Raw genomic sequence first — 19,505 nt, 5'->3', positions numbered from 1 at the left:
CGCAGGCTGGTAGCATTGTTTACCTCATGCATGTCGTCTAATTACAGAACTGCCAGCCACTGTAACTATTGCACGTCTGCAGCTATTATCACAAGAATTAAGTGCATGTTTCAACTACTGCAAGAGAGTGTGTTATATTCAAGCTAAAGTAAGTTGTGGAAGATTCTAGAAAGCCTAGTGCACTCGAGCATGTGCACTTGATTTACAGCCTTGTCCCAGTAATTATTATTTTTTATTTTACTAGGCAAGTCAGTTAAGAACAAATTATATTAACAATGACGGCCTATACCAGACTATGCTGGGCCAATTGTGCACCACCCTATGGGACTCCCAATCATGGCCGGATGTGATACAGCCTGGATTTGAACCAGGGTGTCTGTAGTGATGCCTCAAGCACTGAGATGCAGTGCCTTAGACCGCTGCACCACTCTGGAGCCCCAAATTAAGCAAAGGTGCCTCCTAAAAATCAGATAAGATCTCTAGCTGGTTGGAGAGACTTCGCCATAAATCCTGACTGTCAGCTAGCCTCATCAGTGATTAGCTCCTCTCTCCGCTGATATGCATCTGTAGTAAGGCCTACTGTGTTAGCATAGCATTACACACACATTAGCTATACTATGTACAGACCTGACTATATAGCCGCATTACCAGTTGTTCATTTTCTTTCTTTCATAGAACCACAAGATAATTTGTGTGAAGAATACAACTTTGGATATGGACACATGTGCCTGGTTCTTCCTGGAACGCCTGTAGTGGGTCAGACTAAAGTGGAGTCAGCAATAAGTCACTAGCGGATGAGGGCATCTACAGCTAGACATTTTTACATTGGTATTAGGATACACAACCTTGTGGCAGTAGCAAGACTGGGCATGACAAGTGGCCAGTGGTTAACTGAAGGAGAGGGAGGTTCTTACTAAGGCGTACTTGGCGTCTGGATGCAGCCCCTCAGACACAGCCTTCATCCACTCGGTCTCCTTGGGAGTGTCGTTGAAGAAGAAGGCCTCCTTGCTCAGGTCCAGCTCCTGGAACCTGCAACACAGGGTCATGTTCAGTAGGAACGGAACAAAACGGGGGAGGTAATATCAAAAGGTAGCCAATTAATAATTATTTTGGTTTTCCGTTGCTAGGCGTTTTGCGACAGCGTGCCCTGATAAACATGATCAAGGAGAGCGTGAGTCCACTCTTCTCAACTGACTGTCTCTTCTACGGTTGAAAACATTGTGTTAAAGTTCCTAATTCGCAGATTACATAAATGTTTTTTTTTGTTGTTTTTTTATCATCTGCAACACCACAAGACTAGTCGTGCACACTGGGACGGAGACACGATTCATAGAGGTTTGGCTGAATTGGCTCTGTTGCTGCTGTAACAACTACGACTGTCTTCCCACTCAACACAATCTGACTTAACTCACCCTCTTGTAGTGGGGTCTCAGACAGTACAGTCAGTGTCTATGTGGGCTATGGATTTAGAGGGGAATTGATTTGTAATGCCTGGGTGGATGGGACTTACCCCACGCAGTACATGTCAGGGGGAGTGGATGTGGAGCCCAGCCAGGGACGGAGGCCTTCTTTGGGGGTTTGGCCGTTCACATTGTACGTGCCTAGGAAGAAACTGAGAGATAGAGAGGAGTGGTAAGTACAAAGTCAGAGAGTGGGAGCAAAGCCTAACATTGCCTAATATAGGCGTAACTGGTGAACTGTGAGGGTGTCTGGCAGACATGACCTTAGCAAGCCCCTTCAGATGGTGCAATGGGCAGCAAGAACCTTAACACTTCAGAGAGCTATGTGTGTGTCCACCACCAGAGGGCATTGTAGTATACATCACTTGTCATCATGACACTGTACATGATCTGTACTTGTTATCGTGGCATCTGTACAAACCTCCTGCATCCTAATAATCTTTTCTTCCTCCTGAAGTGTGTACTTTCCCACTACTGCCCACAAATGTAAAAGCATTGGATTGGTGTAGACATGGGCTAGACGAAGTTTCCATAAACCAGTCACTTACTTTCAAGTTCGTAAAGAGAATTGTACAAGTGGGTGGAGAGATTGGGACAGAACCAAACGCTTGTTATCGCCAAGACATTTGTAAAACCCTTTTGCTTAAAACCTGCATTAGAAATGAATTACTATGAGTTTGGATACTAGTAATTCGAGAGCAACCATTTCCGTCAACATTACATGGAAATTGACAATTCTTTAATTCGTCAGTTATAGCTATGAGATGTTCTCACAACTCTACACTGACATCCTGTTTACCGCAAAATGTGTCAACCCCGTAGCTTGCGTTTTGAATGTCGTTCCTGATAATTGTGATGAGTCATCGATGTTGGTTTGCATAGAAGTTGGATAACTACAAATACAAAAACTGTGTGGTTCGAGCCTTGACTGCTGATTGGCTGACAGTCGTGATATCAGACCATATACCACAGGTATGACAAAATATTTATTTTTACTGATCTAATTACATGGGCAATCAGTTTTTAATAGCAATAAGGCACCTCAGGGGATTGTGATATATGGCCAATATACCACAGCGTTGCGGGTTGCGTCGTGACTAAGAACAGCCATTAGCCGTGGTATATTGGACATATACCACACCCCCTCCAGCCGTATTGCTGAAACATACCTTTTTTACACTATTGTGCCAACCCGGAGCAAATTGTGGTAGGTGGGATATTTAATTTAACAAGGTCCTTTCCAGCAACTGGATGTGTTACCAGGCCAGCGCAGTACCAGTCGGCTTGGCTTGTGAATAAAGTAATAGAGTAGCGGGCTAGTCACTGGTCCAGCAATGGCTGACACCTAACCGGCCCAGCAACATGAAAAGGATATAAGAATACATGTTACAGTGACTTTGATCGGGACAGAGGCAGGGGGGTTACCTGAAATTCTCCAGGTAGGTGTAGATGTCCTCGTTCTTGAGCAGCTCACAGCGGACGAGGTTGTCGCGCAGGCCAAACTGCGGCATGGCTAGCATTGTAGCTTTGTTGGACGCTGTGTGGCTGGACTGGCGTACCAGGTCATCCCTGCCCTCGCGCTTCAGCTCATCCCAGCCCTCACGCTTCACTTTCCCTTGGCTGCGGGCCCACAAGACGGGACGTTTTTACTTGCAATGATTGTGCTACGTGGAGGTTTCAGCTACCTTAGTAGAATGCACTGATGGTAGGTTGCTCTAGATAAGAACGTCTGCTAAATGACAAAATGTGAATATAAAGATGGTCTGGGTGGGGGGACAGGAGTGTCAGTAATGTAGTTGTACTCCTTTACTACTGTATAACATCTACTACACATCTCCTTTCAGACTAAACCAACTAAAGGTATCACAAGAGTGTGTTTGCACTTGGCACCAAGTTCTTTCCTATGCAGAGCTACAATTAGGCTATCATTATTTCATGTCTAGGATGGTTTGTGTTGTGGGTGTTTTTTTTCCTTAAGTCATGATGTTCATTAGCCTGGACGGAAGCTAATGTTGTGAGAGACATAATATATTGTGATTTTGTAATAGGGTCAAGGGGGGCCTAATGTAGGCTACACATGCAGTATAGCTTCCAGCTGGGCTAATGAACAACATGGCTAATGAATAACCGCAACACAAACATTTCAATGTCCTCAATACAGGACAGGGGTTAGAGGACGAGAGGAGAAATGCAATATGGCACACTGGTCCTTATATCCTTCTTCAAGCGCCAACCATTTGCATACCACTGTCAGAGAGAGGAGAGTGGTGTTCAGTACTTACCTCACTGGGCCGGACTCCACTCTGGGGTGCTCCACTCCACTGTTCACCCTCTTGTTTCCTTCTACTGGGGATCTGCTTACTGCGTTCAATGAGTTCCCTGTTGAGTGAGTGAGAGAAAGACAAAGCAAGAAAGAGAGCGTGGGAGGGAGTTGACAGAGCAGGAAATAAAAAAAGAAAAAAGACAACAAAAGAGAGTGAGCGAGCGAGCAAGAGAGACACAGGAGTTGTAAACCAAGTCATTCTAATCAGGAAAATACATTGCCATGTGCCAACACTAATCCTATAAAGGCCCCAGGAGCTAGCAATGCAAATGCTTCGCCGGTGAAGAATCAATCAGCTCATGCCTGAAATAGACCCCACACAGGTCAATAGTGAAGTTGATTTGGTCCTTGCCTACTCGGATGTATGGAAAATGGACTGAGGCTGTCTTCAAAAGCATTGCATTACATATAGCATTTTATTATATCCTATAGTGAAAAATATACACAAATATAAAAACGCAACATGTAAAGTGTTTATCCCATGTTTCATGAGCTGAAATAAAAGATCCCAGAAATGTTCCATACGCACAAAAAGCTTATTTTCTCGCAAATGTTGTGTACAAACTTGTTTACATCCCTGTTAGTGAGGATTTCTCCTTTGCCAAGATAATCCATCCACCTGACAGGTTTGACACATCAAGAAGCTGATTAAACAGCATGATCATTACACAGGTGCACCTAATGCTGGGGACATTAAAAGACCACTTTAAAATGTACAGTTGTCACAACACCATGCCACAGATGTCTCAAGTTGAAGGTGCAATTGGCATGCTCACTGCAGGAATGTCCACCAGAGCATTGAATGTTAATTTCTCTACCATAAGCCGCCTCCAAATGTTGTTTACGAGTATTTGGAAGTACATCCAACCGGTCTTACAACCACGTGTAACCACACCAGCTCAGGACCTCCACATCCGGCTTCTTCACCTGCGGGATCTTCTGAGACCAGCCACCCAGACAGCTGATGAAACTGTAGGTTTGCACAACAAAATGATTTCTGCACAAACTGTCAGAAACCGTCTCAGTGAAGCTCATCTGCATGCTCGTCATCCTCACCGGGCTCTTGACCTGACTGCAGTTTGAGGTCGTAGCCGACTTCAGTGGGCAAATGCTCAGCTTCGATGGCCACTGGTACGCTGGAGAAGTGTGCACTTTACGGATGAATCGCGGTTTCAACTGTACAGGGCAGATGGCAGACAGATGGTATGGTGTTGTGTGGGTGAGCGGTTTGCTGATGTCAACGTTGTGAACAGAGTGAGATGGTATGGTGTTGTGTGGGTGAGCGGTTTGCTGATGTCAACGTTGTGAACAGCGTGCCCCATGGTGGCGGTGGGGTTATGGTATGGGGAGGCATAAGCTACGAAAAACAAACTGCGTTTTGTCAATGGCAATTTAAATGCACAGAAATACCATGACGAGATTCTGAGGCCCATTTTCGAGCCATTCATCCGCCACCATCACCTCATGTTTCAGCATGATAATGCACGGGCCCCATGTCGCAAGGATCTGTACACAATTCCTGGAAGCTGAAAATGTTCCAGCTCTTCCATGGCCTGTATACTCAGACATGTCACCGATTGAGCATGTGGAACACTCTGTACGACAGTGTGTTCCAGTTCCCGCCAACTTCGCACAGCCATTGAAAAGGAGTGGGAGAACATTCCACAGGCCACATTCAACTCTATGCAAAGGAGATGATGCACTGCATGAGGCAAATGTTTGTCACACCAGACACTGACTGTTTTTTTAAAGATATATGTGGCCAACATATATGCATATCTGTATTCCAAGGCATGTGAAATCCATAGATTAGGGCGTAATTCATTTATTCCAATTGACTGATTTCCTTACATGAACTATAACTCTGTAAAATCTTCAAAATTGTTGCATTTGCGCTTATATTTTTGTTCAGGCATAACCTTTATTTATCCAGGTTAATCTCACTGACATCAATTCTCTATTGCAAGATACCCTAGACAAGACATTGCATTTTAAGTTGTTTAAATCAATGGAAGAGTCAAAGCCTGAGTCTAACACAATTTGGCCACTGTCTGCCACTGCTTGGCAGAAGAAACTCTACGAACATGGCAAGTGTATTAGAGAGGAAATTGCTTTAGAGGGAGTATCGTTTTTTTTGTTTAACCACCAACCGTCTTATATAGCTGTATCTGATTGCGAGTTCATTGTTTATTGTATTCTGTTTTCGGGAATCAACTCAATACAAGCTGCTGTGCAAGAAAATAGCCAACATGTTTTCATGCAACAGTACTAGGCATACAAGCTTTTGAGATTTCTTATCCAGTATGAGGACAAGATAGCAAAAACAGATCTGGTACCAGGGGTGTATTCACTAGGAACCAAACAGGAATGAAAATGGGGAGACCTAACTGAATTTATCCAATAGAAACTCTTGATTATTGCTAAATGTTTTCCATTTGCTACGGTTTGGACTAATGATTACACCCAAGGCTAAGCACAAGATGTATTGAGTTCAGGAACCAATAGCTTCCTGCAATAGGATAGGACTTGGGCCAACCTCTCTTTAGAAAAACAGTTGGAAGTTAACATAGGCTAATACAACGTAAACATAGGCTCATCCTTTAGCAAAGCCTAATTCGAATCACATCACACACACACGTTCTTACCATCGCGGGGTAATTCCTTGCATACTATACACTCTCACAAGACCGTCAAGGTAAATGTTAGCTTTATCTATTGTTTATGGAAAGTGATTGCAAAACAATACCAGAGGAAGAACTCAAAGTTCTGTAGTGCAATGAAAATCGCTTATAAATCAGAGGCTACAGCTACCTGAAAAAAAGTCTAATAGCTCACCACAGATACAATTCCTGATAAAGACTGCAGAAATATTGGAATATATTGTTTTAACGGCTAGCCAAGAGTGAGAGGGTGAAGTATAGGCTATTGAATGCTGTCTTTAGGCATACTGGTGTCCAAAATAGGGGTATTAGAGAACCAGTATGCTGTTTTGAGTAAACAAAATGGCAGTATCAATTACAGTGTAGTGGGGCTGCGGCACAAATTTCCATTTGTAGTGTGTGCGAGCGTGCTATTGGAACACAGGAAATGGAAACAAACTACGCCCTGTGAGATCAGATGGAAACTCCCAGAGAGCTGTGAGAGACCAATGTGGAGGAGTAAGCCCCAACACACAAGATCCCTAGTTCCCAACTCACTAGACAGCTTCCCAGTCCCCAAGCCACGCTCATGTTGAAAGTCAACATCTAGACTTAGGACTACATTGGATCTCAGCTATTTCCGAAGGATGACTTACTGCATTTCACCCGAGTCCTAAATAATATACCACAAGATCCCAACTCCCAAGGGAGCTTCCCAGTCCCTGACCTAACCTAATATTGAAAGTAAACATCTAGCCCTACATTGGCTTTCATTTGGCCTATTTAAGAAGAACGATTCACTGCATTTTACCCTCCTCCTGTCCACAGAGAAGGGAAGATGAGCAAGCCTATAAAGTGTCATATTAGCAGGATTTATGGTAATCCGCTACATGTTTTATATTCCTCTGTGGTCATTGTAAGGCTCTTTAAACCTGTTAAATGCTACACCAACAAACAATCCACTGTAATGGCAAAATTACAGTGCATGATCAAACCCTATGAGAATTGAATGGATAGCTTTCAGACTTCTGCATACATATACCACACATGAATTATGATACAAAAAATGTCAGTGGAGAGACCAATCCAACGGTTGGAACTATTGATAGCACGCCTCCACTATTCATTCTATACAGCAAGCTCCACTTTCACCCTTCAGTCTTGCGATCATCACTAATTGCAGTCTAAAAATAGAAACGTGAAAAGTGTGAGTCAACCACTCAGCTGTAGCATACTACAGTGTAGGTGCACAAAAGTCGGTGCTCATCACAAAGTTCAGCATTGCATATAATAACCCTTTGTACCTAGGAATAATAAAGTGGGCAGAGACATATAATGTTCTTATCTGCAGTCTACTAGTATGGACACTTTCCAAGATACAAAAATAAAGAGAACCCAAGACAATCACAAACTACAGTGTCCATCCATTTCCAATGGAAAATGCCAAGTGGCTACTAATTGCCCGTCTAGCTTTACACGTTCAGTTGACAGATACTGAGATAGTCAAGACAGTGAAAATCCCAAAGCTGCTGAACGTCAGGTTTGCATGGTGCATTACCAAACCCAAATCAGGACACAATGACAGATGAACTGTCGCAAACCTACAGCATATGGCCTAGTTTATCTAGCTTACAAATATAGATGGCGAACCTTTACAAACCATAATATTGACATGCTAATTATTTAGCTAGCGCGCTCGTTCCAAACCACAGCTCTGCTCAAAACATGCACATAGAGAAAGCCACTTAGCTAGCTAGAGTATATAGTTACTTCAACTAATACGCTGGCTAGCTACATATCATTTTGTCAACGTTTTAACTTGAACCAAGGAAGGACAAGTAGCGTTAATCTGTGCATATTTAGCTGGAAGCAGAAAGTAGAGCTAACGTTAGCAACAAAAGCTAACAGAAGTTAGCTTCTTAGCTAAACTGGCTAACATGAAAAATGCACTGCTGCATAAAAAAAAGTTACTTACGTTTCAGACTGCGGTAGCAAATATACCATCTAAATACAACAGTAAATAATAAACATGTCCCCATACCAGTGTCTTTAATCACGCTAGACATCTCCAAGTAGGGCTTCCACGCATTATGTGCAGTGCAATGTCCAAGGACCTGTTCGTGCAAGGAATGTTGAGAATACATTTTTTTCACGCGCACTCGCGCAAGTGAAGACGTGCCACAGACCAAACTAATCAACCATGAAAACATTGGACGGTCTCTGGTAAGAGGCAAATGAAAAAAAGCTTTAGTACAAAAGTTTACACAACTATAAAGCGTTTATTTCGGCCAAATACAGTCTTACAATTATTTCCATGTCAACCAATTTTTTAACTAATGTGAAATTATATGCATTCAACATGCATAAAAAAAATAGCATATGGGTAGGCCTTGCATGAAATAATGAAAATTATGTTTCAGTGGCAGGAGAAAATCTAACGATACAACAACAACAACAACAACAACAACAACAACAAAATCAACATTGCAAATAGCATGTAGATGTACAGGTTTGGGCACTTGGCTTATCAATGGGAGTGCCAGAGAAAATAGCTTCCTTTGACATTGGCTGACACTGACAGGCACAGTGCGATAGCTTTCTCACAGTGTGAAGATAGATTCATTGTGAAATAATTTTTCTAGACTTAAAGCCAACATGGAAGATAATGTTGTCACTCTCCCCAAAGTTTAACAAGACCAACTAACATCAACAAGAGACATGTCACACAACCATAAGAAATGACATAGCTTTGTGATGTCACTTTGGAGGGCGCCTCCTAGGCTTTGGATCAGATACAGTTATCATGATCCAAGAATCATGGTTAATTATCAATCGTGTGCTTTCTTAGTGTAGGCCTGTAATTTCATTCAGCTGTCAGCAACACGAATTTGCTAGATATTACGACACAAAGGGCTCTGTGTGATAAGGTTAGAAGTTCATGGACGGTACTGACTGAGAGGGACACAAAGAGGGCTGTTGGCTTACCTGTTTTCTTATGCTGGCTGATCTTGGTGTGTGTCGTTCCCAAGGGTGCAAGGGTCTGTTTGACGCCACCTTGGCCTTTGGAGGCTTTGCGGTACTTGTGGAGCCACTCAAACTTCTGGGCTTCCTTGGGAGACTTGCAAACATCTGAAGGAGGAAAAAGGGAAGCATGAAAAAGGCCCTTACACTAATCCCAAAATATGCCATTTCAATTGTAGGCTATAAACATACTTTGCTATTCAAATGGTTTATATTTGTTGCTCCAATGCTCCATAGAAGTGGAGAAGCTGGAGGCGCATTAATGATAAGGAAACAATTCCAAGAGATCCTCAGCAGCGATTCACAGAACACACAATGAGGATAATTATCAATAATACAGTAAACTGAAAATGACCCACAGCATTTGTTTCATTCAAATAGGTACTCAAAAGTAGAAAGTGATTCAGGGGCAGGTTACTTCACATTCTCACGAGCTGGTTGCGTTACAATTGTTTGTTGACTAAAAACTTTTGTTACTGTGTGGTTGAAAAAGGTATTCAGTTATGTTCCCGCTTTCATGTGGTTCACACACACAAACACACAGACACTTCCTCTTACACGTACATTTGAGCTACCTTGAGAATATTACCGCACCAAAATCACTCACTCTGCTATTTTACTTTCAATAAGACAACACACTTGTACAAAGATGTCACTTTTCTGCTTACCTTGCGAGTTTCTCACGTTCTTCCTGTTCACAATAATAGCTGCCAGGTTACCAAAACTTTCCATCACTATTTCCTCTCACAGAATAAAAGTGAGTGTGGCCCTTTTTAAAAAAGAACTTTAGTCCTCCATCTTAAATTTAAGTAGTGAGCTAATGCCAAAAATGACACATACATAGCAAAGTAGACTGTCTCTCAACAAATCCAGTGGCTCATCCCATTGAGATGAACAGGAAAAAAAACATGTAAAAGCCGAAAGCAAATATATAAGTCAAATGGAAGGAAATATTATATAGCAACAGACATATACTACCCAGGAAGAGCACACAGCACTAACACTCTGAGCCTCCCCAGTCTCTTTTCCTTCTTTCACTTGCTCTCTTTCTCTGATGCCATCTCTCTCTCTCTCTCTCTCTCTCTCTCTCTCTCTCTCTCTCTCTCTCTCTCTCTCTCTCTCTCTCTCTCTCTCTCTCTCTCTCTCTCTCTCTCTCTCTCTCTCTCTCTCTCTCTCAACTATGCATCACATTTGGCTGTTGTCTTATAGGTGAAGTGACAACTGGTTCCCCTCTTTTTAGAGTTTTGTGTAACTTGTGGTGTGTCTTTCCCCATCTATTGCATCACTTGTGATTTTATCAACTTGAATTAAGGCTATTGTTGTCAAGTGAACATTTTCTGAACCATCTGCCATTTTTCTGAGTAGCAACAAGTACATACAGAACACAATATACTTATGGTAAAAGAATATGTGATTGTCAGGGTTGGGTATGTTCCTTTCTAAATGTAATCGGTTACAGTAACTAGTTACCTGTCCAAAATTGTAATCAGTAACATAACTTTTGGATTACCCAAACTCAGTAACGTAATCTGATTACATTCCATTACTTTTGGATTACTTTCCCCTTAAGAGGCATTAGAAGAAGACAAAAATGTTTGTTACCAATTGAACGACATCTATTGCAGGATAAATCAATGTTAAAGTTTACATAGCTGGCCATCTATGGATTTTACTTTATGAGTTGGTTAATTAGGCTTCTTCTAACCCATTGCTTTCTACTACATATAATAATACGATTAAATTATATCTTTACATTAAAGACCAACGTTTTTTAGAATTCCAGTGATTCCAATAAATGTTATACCCCTTGATCTTCAAGAATAGGACTTGGAAATATGGAAGTATAGATTAGCCAAATTATTTTTCTGTTGTTTATGATTTTGTTGTCATGGAGGACTGATTGGGCTCACTGAGTCAAATGCCATATGCTACATTTGCTATAGGTCTATTGTTTACCTGGATATTATTTTTATATTTAACCAGGCAAGTCAGTTAAGAACAATTCTTCTTTACAATGATGGCCTACCCCGGCCAAACCCAGACGACACTGGGCCAGTTGTGCACCGCCCTATGGGACTCCCAATCACGGCCGGATGTGATGCAGCCTGGATTCGAACTGCAATGACACCTCTTGCACTGAGACGCCGTGCAACGCGGGAGCCCTACTAGTAGTTCATGAAATGAACTTACTGGCAAAAAAAATAAGTGTTTTATGTGATACGGTATCTACCGAATGACTAAAATTGAGATTAAAATTCTAATCCATTATTTTAGGGCAGTTCACTTGCAACTGCACTGAAATTATCATATATTAAATGGCATATATTAAATGATATGTCATACAGAAATGAGCACACATCTCAAATTACTGGCCAGATTTGATTATTGCAACATCAACAAGTAAACCAGGGTCGTGTTCACTAGGCCCCCACCGGAAGAAAACAGACTTAAACAGGGAGGAACTACCTGTGCTTGTCCAATAAGCAGATTTGAGTTTTTTTCAATTCAAAACATTTTGTAATGGTGTGCATGACCTTTTACTTGGTTATGTCCCAATAATTTATCCTTCCTTCTAAAGTGTGCACTTGTTCACTTCCCCTCACTGATTTGAAAGGAAATGACTGGTTTAAGAAATATGTTGGAAACCCCCTCTTGCCCATGCCTCCACTGATCCAATGTTTATAGATTTGTGGTAAGTAGTGACCAGGTGTATACTTCAGGAGAAATCATTTGGATGCAACGCTTGTGATACATTTATGGAGAAGTAAGTCATGTCTTACCACTCCAGGCTCTGTTGACCTCACTGAGGAAAAGGCGAGAGTGGGAGCCAAAGGGAAGCCTCACCTCCAGCTCCCCATCTTGGAAGTTCAGCCTCACTCTAGTGTCTGCACCTATATAAATATCATGTAATATACATTTAATAACTTGGCCCTATGAACATACCAGGGGCAAATTGACCCAGGGAAAAAAAGAAAACTCACCCACAAAAGAAAGTTCATCTGCCGAGGACACTGAGGAAAGAATAACATGTTATTACAATGCATTATGAGGCCCATGCCTTCACCTCCATTGTGCATATTATAATAATCAAGTTAAAACCAATGCATTAACTTTTGCATACTTTCCACAACCGCAAAGTCATTAGAGATGGGGAAAATGTCCTCCAATGTGACATCTTCACCAGTTATCGCCATTCTTCTATGGGTAAAAACAAACAGCCTATAGGAAACAAAGGTGGAACATTACTATGGGCAGATGTAATGCATTTCTCAGAGCATTTATATTTCATAAGTCTGGTGGAATAGCATACATTTCAACTCACGCATGTTCCTTGGTGCGCTCCACCAAACCCAATAGTCTGCTTTCAGTGACATTGTCCACCAAGACAAGACATTGAACAGCATGTTTACAACAATCTGGTTAAGGGAATTGCATAGATTTTTGCACAATGTCACATTTGAAAATAGGCCTACACAAGTGTTGATATCAAAATGAAAAGTGTTTTTTTTATATTGGGAAAAACATTATGCAGCAATTACCTTCAAAGAGCAGAGGCCTAGTCATTGCTATAAAACAAATCTAATGTCTGGAAAGTATGAAGGTCTAGAGTAGGCTACAGTTAAGGATTCGGCCCATGTGACAAATACAATTGAATTTGATTAGCTTGTATAAGATTGCCACCCAGTGGAGGACCTATCATATTGTACACAAAAAGCTCAAACTTTTCTGTTTCCATCTACTTAGCCCGGGACCTGTGTCTCATTGGCCATGGCTCCAGCGGTCCTGCTCTCACTTGGGGCCAAAGCCAGGCCACTGGTACTTTTCAGTTGTCATTTACATAACAATGGCTAACTGTGAACTTTAACACCTTCTTATGCAGAGGTTGTTGATTCTGCTCTTCACAAATCCCCAGTCAGCCCTAGCTATTGAAACACAATGTCCATAGTGTAACATAAGGGCGTATACTAGTGTAACACTTGTGTTACAATCGAAAAGCAGCACCAATGTCCTAATTAAGCAATTTGCAATTCTTCTTCTTTACACCCAAAGCCTATTAAATCCAAACAATTGTACTATTGAATGAAATATACAAAATTTCACTCCATTCATATACACACACGTATAGCCTATTAGGCCTTGACAAACAAACTCCACGGCCTCGCCTTGGGTGAACTGCCGGTAGGCTACGTCGGAATGAAACATTGTCTTCTTCTTCCAAAGGAAGTCAAACATCAGCCTTTAGATAACGCACTCATAACATCGGAGTGATACAAAAAACATTTAGTGCGCACTATAAAGGATACTATGACGCAATTTTCGCCTTGTGGCAAAATCTCTTGAATTGCGAAGGATTGATCCATTACTTAAATCCGTTACTTTCGTGCAAACTCTCTCCCACAAAATACAGATTGAAGCGAGAATAGACACAGACCAATCGTTTCTCATACAAAGTTGGGCTAGACCACCTTCTTAGCGAGAACACAAAACAACAAATCCGACCAAAGTTTTGCTTTCACAGTGCGTAAAAGTGTATTGCCGTGTTCCGACATAATTCCGTATTCTTCTAGATGTCCTTATTCCTTTTTCCAAGATGTTTGTGGACCTGCCACGCAGAGATTTCAGCAGCTAAAACTGACGTCATGTTTTGGCTGTCGTTTGAGGAAATATTAATCGGATTACTCACTGTTTAATCTGACAGATGCAGGTGTAATACTAAATTGTAGATGTGCTATCTACTTCACACACACCGGGGTTGGATAGGTTACTTTCTACATGTAGTCTATTAAGTTACCTACTAGATACTTGTCCAAAATTGCAATCAGTAATATCATTTTTGTATTACCCAAATTCACTAATGTAATTTTATTACTTTCAGTTACTGTTGGATTACTTTCATTTAAGAGGCATTAGAAGAAGACAAAAAGGGTGGTCATTTGGTGTGTTATCATAGTAGTGGTCTCTGACTTGTGGTCAGATTGGCTAAAGTGGAACAAACTCAAACTTGCACCTTTCTTCAATCCTAAATGTAATGTCATTGAGAAAACATGAAGGTGTTATAATGTATTTGTATGCAAACATCGTTTCTGAATTTAAAAGTACTAATCATCTAGTTTTTCAAAAGTATCTCTAATACGATTACAATATTTGTTGGTGTTAATGTAATTGATTACAGGTTAAAAAACAACAACATCAGATTACATGTAACTGGATTACATGAAATTAGTTACTCCCATATCCTGATACACACACACATATCAAACCCTTGTTCATCAGACAAAATAAAGATACATTATTATATCATTTGGACAATATTGTGTAGCCATGCCTAGCCAAACATCGTTTTTGTAGTTTAATAGGAAAAAACATGGACTTTTTTATTAAGCTAATCCTGCATTGGATTGAAGTGTTGTAGATGGCATTTCTCAGGAAGAAAATTAAGGAAAAAAATGTCACAATAATGTATTATGAATGTCTTGTTGTACTGTGGCCCAGCTCTATTCTGGTGCCTATTTTGTGTTCTATTAATGTGCCTCATGGCCCCATGAGAGCCAATTGGACATTCATTCCTGGCTCTCTTCCTGGCAGGCCAGTCCTCTGCGTCACACCCCAGGCAGTGGCACCTCTTCCTATTGTTGGACTGAGACTCAACTCTCAGTCTCTTGTAGGAATGCAGAGATCTGGAGAGTCAAAGCCCATCTGAAGTCCTGGGCTGAGGATCAAGAGGGACAAAGTGTTAGATGATGAAAAGGAAGAAAACAAAGCAGTATACAAATGTAAGGATCTGTAAAAGTACTATAAGTGAATGGACAGTTTGTGGCCTATTGTGTGCATATATGATTTTATTTTTCATTTGCAGAGTCTTATCATTTGCAGAGTTCCTCTCTGAGTTCCCTGAATTCCTATCAGACCTTGTAGTCATAGCAGATCATATTCTAATTTTTGGTGATTTTAATATTCATATGGAGAAGTCCACAGACCCACTCCAAAAGTCTTTCGGAGCCATCATCGACTCAGTGGGTTTTGTCCAACATGTCTCTGGACCTACTCACTGCCACAGTCATACTCTGGACTTAGTTTTGTCCCATGGAATAAATGTTGTAGATCTTAATGTTTTTCCTCATAATCCTGGACTGTCGGACCACCATTTTATTACGTTTGAAATCGCAACAAATAATCTGCTCAGACCCCAACCAAGGCGCATCAAAAGTCGTGCTATAAATTCTCAGACAACACAAAAATTCCTTGATGCCCTTCCAGACTCCTTCTGCCTACCCAAGGACGTCAGAGGACAAAAATCAGTTAACCACCTAACTGAGGAACTCAATTTAACCTTGCGTAATACCCTAGATGCAGTTGCACCCCTAAAAACGAAAAACATTTGTCATAAGAAACTAGCTCCCTGGTATACAGAAAATACCCGAGCTTTGAAGCAAGCTTCCAGAAAATTGGAACGGAAATGGCGCCACACCAAACTGGAAGTCTTCCGACTAGCTTGGAAAGACAGTACCGTGCAGTACCGAAGAGCCCTCACTGCTGCTCGATCATCCTACTTTTCCAACTTAATTGAGGAAAATAAGAACAATCCAAAATTTATTTTTGATACTGTTGCAAAGCTAACTAAAAAGCAGCATTACCCAAGAGAGGATGGCTTTCACTTCAGCAGTAATAAATTCATGAACTTCTTTGAGGAAAAGATCATGATCATTAGAAAGCAAATTATGGACTCCTCTTTAAATCTGCGTATTCCTCCAAAGCTCAATTGTCCTGAGTCTGCACAACTCTGCCAGGACCTAGGATCAAGGGAGACACTCAAGTGTTTTAGTACTATATCTCTTGACACAATGATGAAAATAATCATGGCCTCTAAACCTTCTAGCTGCATACTGGATCCTATTCCTACTAAACTACTGAAAGAGCTGCTTCCTGTGCTTGGCCCTCATATGTTGAACATAATAAACGTCTCTCTATCCACCGGATGTGTACCAAACTCACTAAAAGTGGCAGTAATAAAGCCTCTCTTGAAAAAGCCAAACCTTGACCCGGAAAATATAAAAAACTATCGGCCTATATCGAATCTTCCATTCCTCTCAAAAATCTTAGAAAAAGCTGTTGCGCAGCAACTCACTGCCTTCCTGAAGACAAACAATGTATACGAAATGCTTCAGTCTGGTTTTAGACCCCGTCATAGCACTGAGACTGCACTTGTGAAGGTGGTAAATGACCTTTTAATGGCGTCAGACCGAGGCTCTGCATCTGTCCTCGTGCTACTAGACCTTAGTGCTGCCTTTGACACCATCGATCACCACATTCTTTTGGAGAGACTGGAAACCCAAATTGGTCTACACGGACAAGTTCTGGCCTGGTTTAGATCTTACCTGTCGGAAAGATATCAGTTTGTCTCTGTGAATGGTTTGTCCTCTGACAAATCAACTGTACATTTCGGTGTTCCTCAAGGTTCCGTTTTAGGACCACTATTGTTTTCACTATATATTTTACCTCTTGGGGATGTTATTCGAAAACATAATGTTAACTTTCACTGCTATGCGGATGACACACAGCTGTACATTTCAATGAAACATGGTGAAGCCTCAAAATTGCCCTCGCTAGAAGCCTGTGTTTCAGACATAAGGAAGTGGATGGCTGCAAACTTTCTACTTTTAAACTCGGACAAAACAGAGATGCTTGTTCTAGGTCCCAAGAAACAAAGAGATCTTCTGTTAAATCTGACAATTAATCTTGATGGTTGTAAAGTCGTCTCAAATAAAACTGTGAAGGACCTCGGCGTTACTCTTGACCCTGATCTCTCTTTTGACGAACATATCAAGACTGTTTCAAGGACAGCTTTTTTCCATCTACGTAACATTGCAAAAATCAGAAATTTTCTGTCCAAAAATGATGCAGAAAAATTAATCCATGCATTTGTTACTTCTAGGTTAGACTACTGCAATGCTCTACTTTCCGGCTACCCGGATAAAGCACTAAATAAACTTCAGTTAGTGCTAAATACGGCTGCTAGAATCCTGACTAGAACCAAGAAATTTGATCATATTACTCCAGTGCTAGCCTCCCTACACTGGCTTCCTGTTAAGGCAAGGGCTGATTTCAAGGTTTTACTGTTAACCTATAAAGCGTTACATGGGCTTGCTCCTACCTATCTTTCCGAGTTGGTCCTGCCGTACATACCTACACGTACGCTACGGTCACAAGACGCAGGCCTCCTAATTGTCCCTAGAATTTCTAAGCAAACAGCGGGAGGCAGGGCTTTCTCCTATAGATCTCCATTTTTATGGAATAGTCTGCCTACCCATGTGAGAGACGCAGACTCGGTCTCAACCTTTAAGTCTTTACTGAAGACTTATCTCTTCAGTAGGTCATATGATTGAGTGTAGTCTGGCCCAGGAGTGTGAAGGTGAACGGAAAGGCTCTGGAGCAACGAACCGCCCTTGCTGTCTCTGCCTGGCCGGTTCCCCTCTCTCCACTGGGATTCTCTGCCCCTAACCCTGTTACAGGGGCTGAGTCACTGGCTTACTGGTGCTCTTTCATGCCGTCCCTAGGAGGGGTGCGTCACTTGAGTGGGTTGAGTTACTGACGTGATCTTCCTGTCTGGGTTGGCGCCCCCCCTTGGTTTGTGCTGTGGTGGAGATCTTTGTGGGCTATACTCGGCCTTGTCTCAGGACTGTAAGTTGGTGGTTGAAGATATCCCTCTAGTGGTGTGGGGGCTGTGCTTTGGCAGAGTGGGTGGGGTTATATCCTTCCTGTTTGGCCCTGTCCGGGGGTATCATCGGATGGGGCCACAGTGTCTCCTGACCCCTCCTGTCTCAGCCTCCAGTATTTATGCTGCAGTAGTTTATGTGTCGGGGGGCTAGGGTCAGTTGGTTATACCTGGAGTACTTCTCCTATCTTATCCAGTGTCCTGTGTGAATTTAAGTATGCTCTCTCTAATTCTCTCGTTCTCTCTTTCGTTCTCTCTCTCGGAGAACCTGAGCCCTAGGACCATACGTCACGGCAAACCGGGCATGATGACTCCTTGCTGTCCCCAGTCCACCTGGCCTTGCTGCTGTTCCAGTTTCAACTGTTCTGCCTGCTGTTATGGAACCCCTACCTGTTCAACTCTTAATGATCGGCTATGAAAAGCCAACTGACTTTTATTCCTGATTATTATTTGACCATGCTTGTCATTTATGAACATTTTGAAAATCTTGGCTCTCTCTAATTCTCTCCTTCTCTCTTTCTTTCTCTCTCTCGGAGGACCGGAGCCCTAGGACCATACGTCAGGACTACCGGGCATGATGACTCCTTGCTGTCCCCAGTCCGCCTGGCCCTGCTGCTATTCCAGTTTCAACTGTTCTGCCTGCGGTTATGGAACCCCTACCTGTCCCAGACCTGCTGTTTTCAATTCTTAATGATCGGCTATGAAAAGCCAACTGACATTTATTCCTGATTATTATTTGACCATGCTTGTCATTTATGAACATTTTGAAAATCTTGGCTCTCTCTAATTCTCTCCTTCTCTCTCTCTTTCTCTCTCTCGGAGGACCTGAGCCCTGGGACCGTGCGTCGGGGCTGCCGGGCGTGATGGCTCCTTGCTGTCCCCAGTCCACCTGGCCTTGCTGCTATTCCAGTTTCAGCTGTTCTGCCTGCGGTTATGGAACCGCCACCTGTCCCGGACCTGCTATTTTCAACTCTTGATGATCGGCTATGAAAAGCCAACTGAAAATTATTCATGATTATTATTTGACCATGCTTGTCACTTATGAACATTTTGAACATCTTGGCATAGTTCTGTTATAATCTCCACCCAGCACAGCCAGAAGAGGACTGGCCACCCCTCATAGCCTGGTTCCTCTCTAGGTTTCTTCCTAGGTTTTGGCCTTTCTAGGGAGTTTTTCCTAGCCACCGTGCTTCTTCACCTGCATTGCTTGCTGTTTGGGGTTTTAGGCTGGGTGTCTGTACAGCACTTCGAGATATTAGCTGATGTACGAAGGGCTATATAAAATAAACTTGATTTGATTTGATGTATAAGCATATGTGGGCTGGGCATCCTGAAGATGCAAGACACTA

At 42.0% G+C, this 19,505-nt stretch overlaps 1 protein-coding gene and 1 long non-coding RNA gene across 7 annotated transcripts in view; one reads left to right on the top strand and one right to left on the bottom strand.

Annotated features, from left to right (window-relative positions):
* Positions 1-14,045, bottom strand: part of LOC139564114 (type II inositol 1,4,5-trisphosphate 5-phosphatase-like) — a 27,147-nt gene extending 13,102 nt beyond the window's left edge. For 2 of the 6 annotated variants that reach the window (XM_071383320.1, XM_071383321.1), the window contains exons 1-5: positions 8,464-8,618; positions 3,743-3,839; positions 2,886-3,080; positions 1,511-1,612; positions 915-1,029 (exon numbers count right to left, since the gene is read on the bottom strand). In XM_071383320.1, the coding sequence (XP_071239421.1) occupies positions 915-1,029; positions 1,511-1,612; positions 2,886-3,080; positions 3,743-3,839; positions 8,464-8,566 (612 nt within the window). In that variant the 5' untranslated portion in view covers positions 8,567-8,618. Of the gene's footprint in view, positions 1-914; positions 1,030-1,510; positions 1,613-2,885; positions 3,081-3,742; positions 3,840-5,634; positions 5,703-8,463; positions 8,619-9,403; positions 9,552-10,111; positions 10,532-12,223; positions 12,335-12,424; positions 12,455-12,564; positions 12,663-12,765; positions 13,649-13,748 lie in introns of those variants that run through there. The other 4 variants (XM_071383322.1, XM_071383317.1, XM_071383318.1 and 1 more) reach the window with 4 other exon arrangements.
* Positions 2,153-19,505, top strand: LOC139564118 (uncharacterized). Its single transcript, XR_011672700.1, has 3 exons — positions 2,153-2,432; positions 15,030-15,217; positions 18,422-19,505. It is a non-coding gene; the product is annotated as an uncharacterized lncRNA (long non-coding RNA).

This window comes from Salvelinus alpinus, chromosome 35 (genome assembly GCF_045679555.1).
Source record: "Salvelinus alpinus chromosome 35, SLU_Salpinus.1, whole genome shotgun sequence".
NCBI lineage: Eukaryota > Metazoa > Chordata > Actinopteri > Salmoniformes > Salmonidae > Salvelinus > Salvelinus alpinus.
Note: the sequence above shows the minus strand (reverse complement) of the source record. Positions and strands in the feature narration are given on the sequence as shown.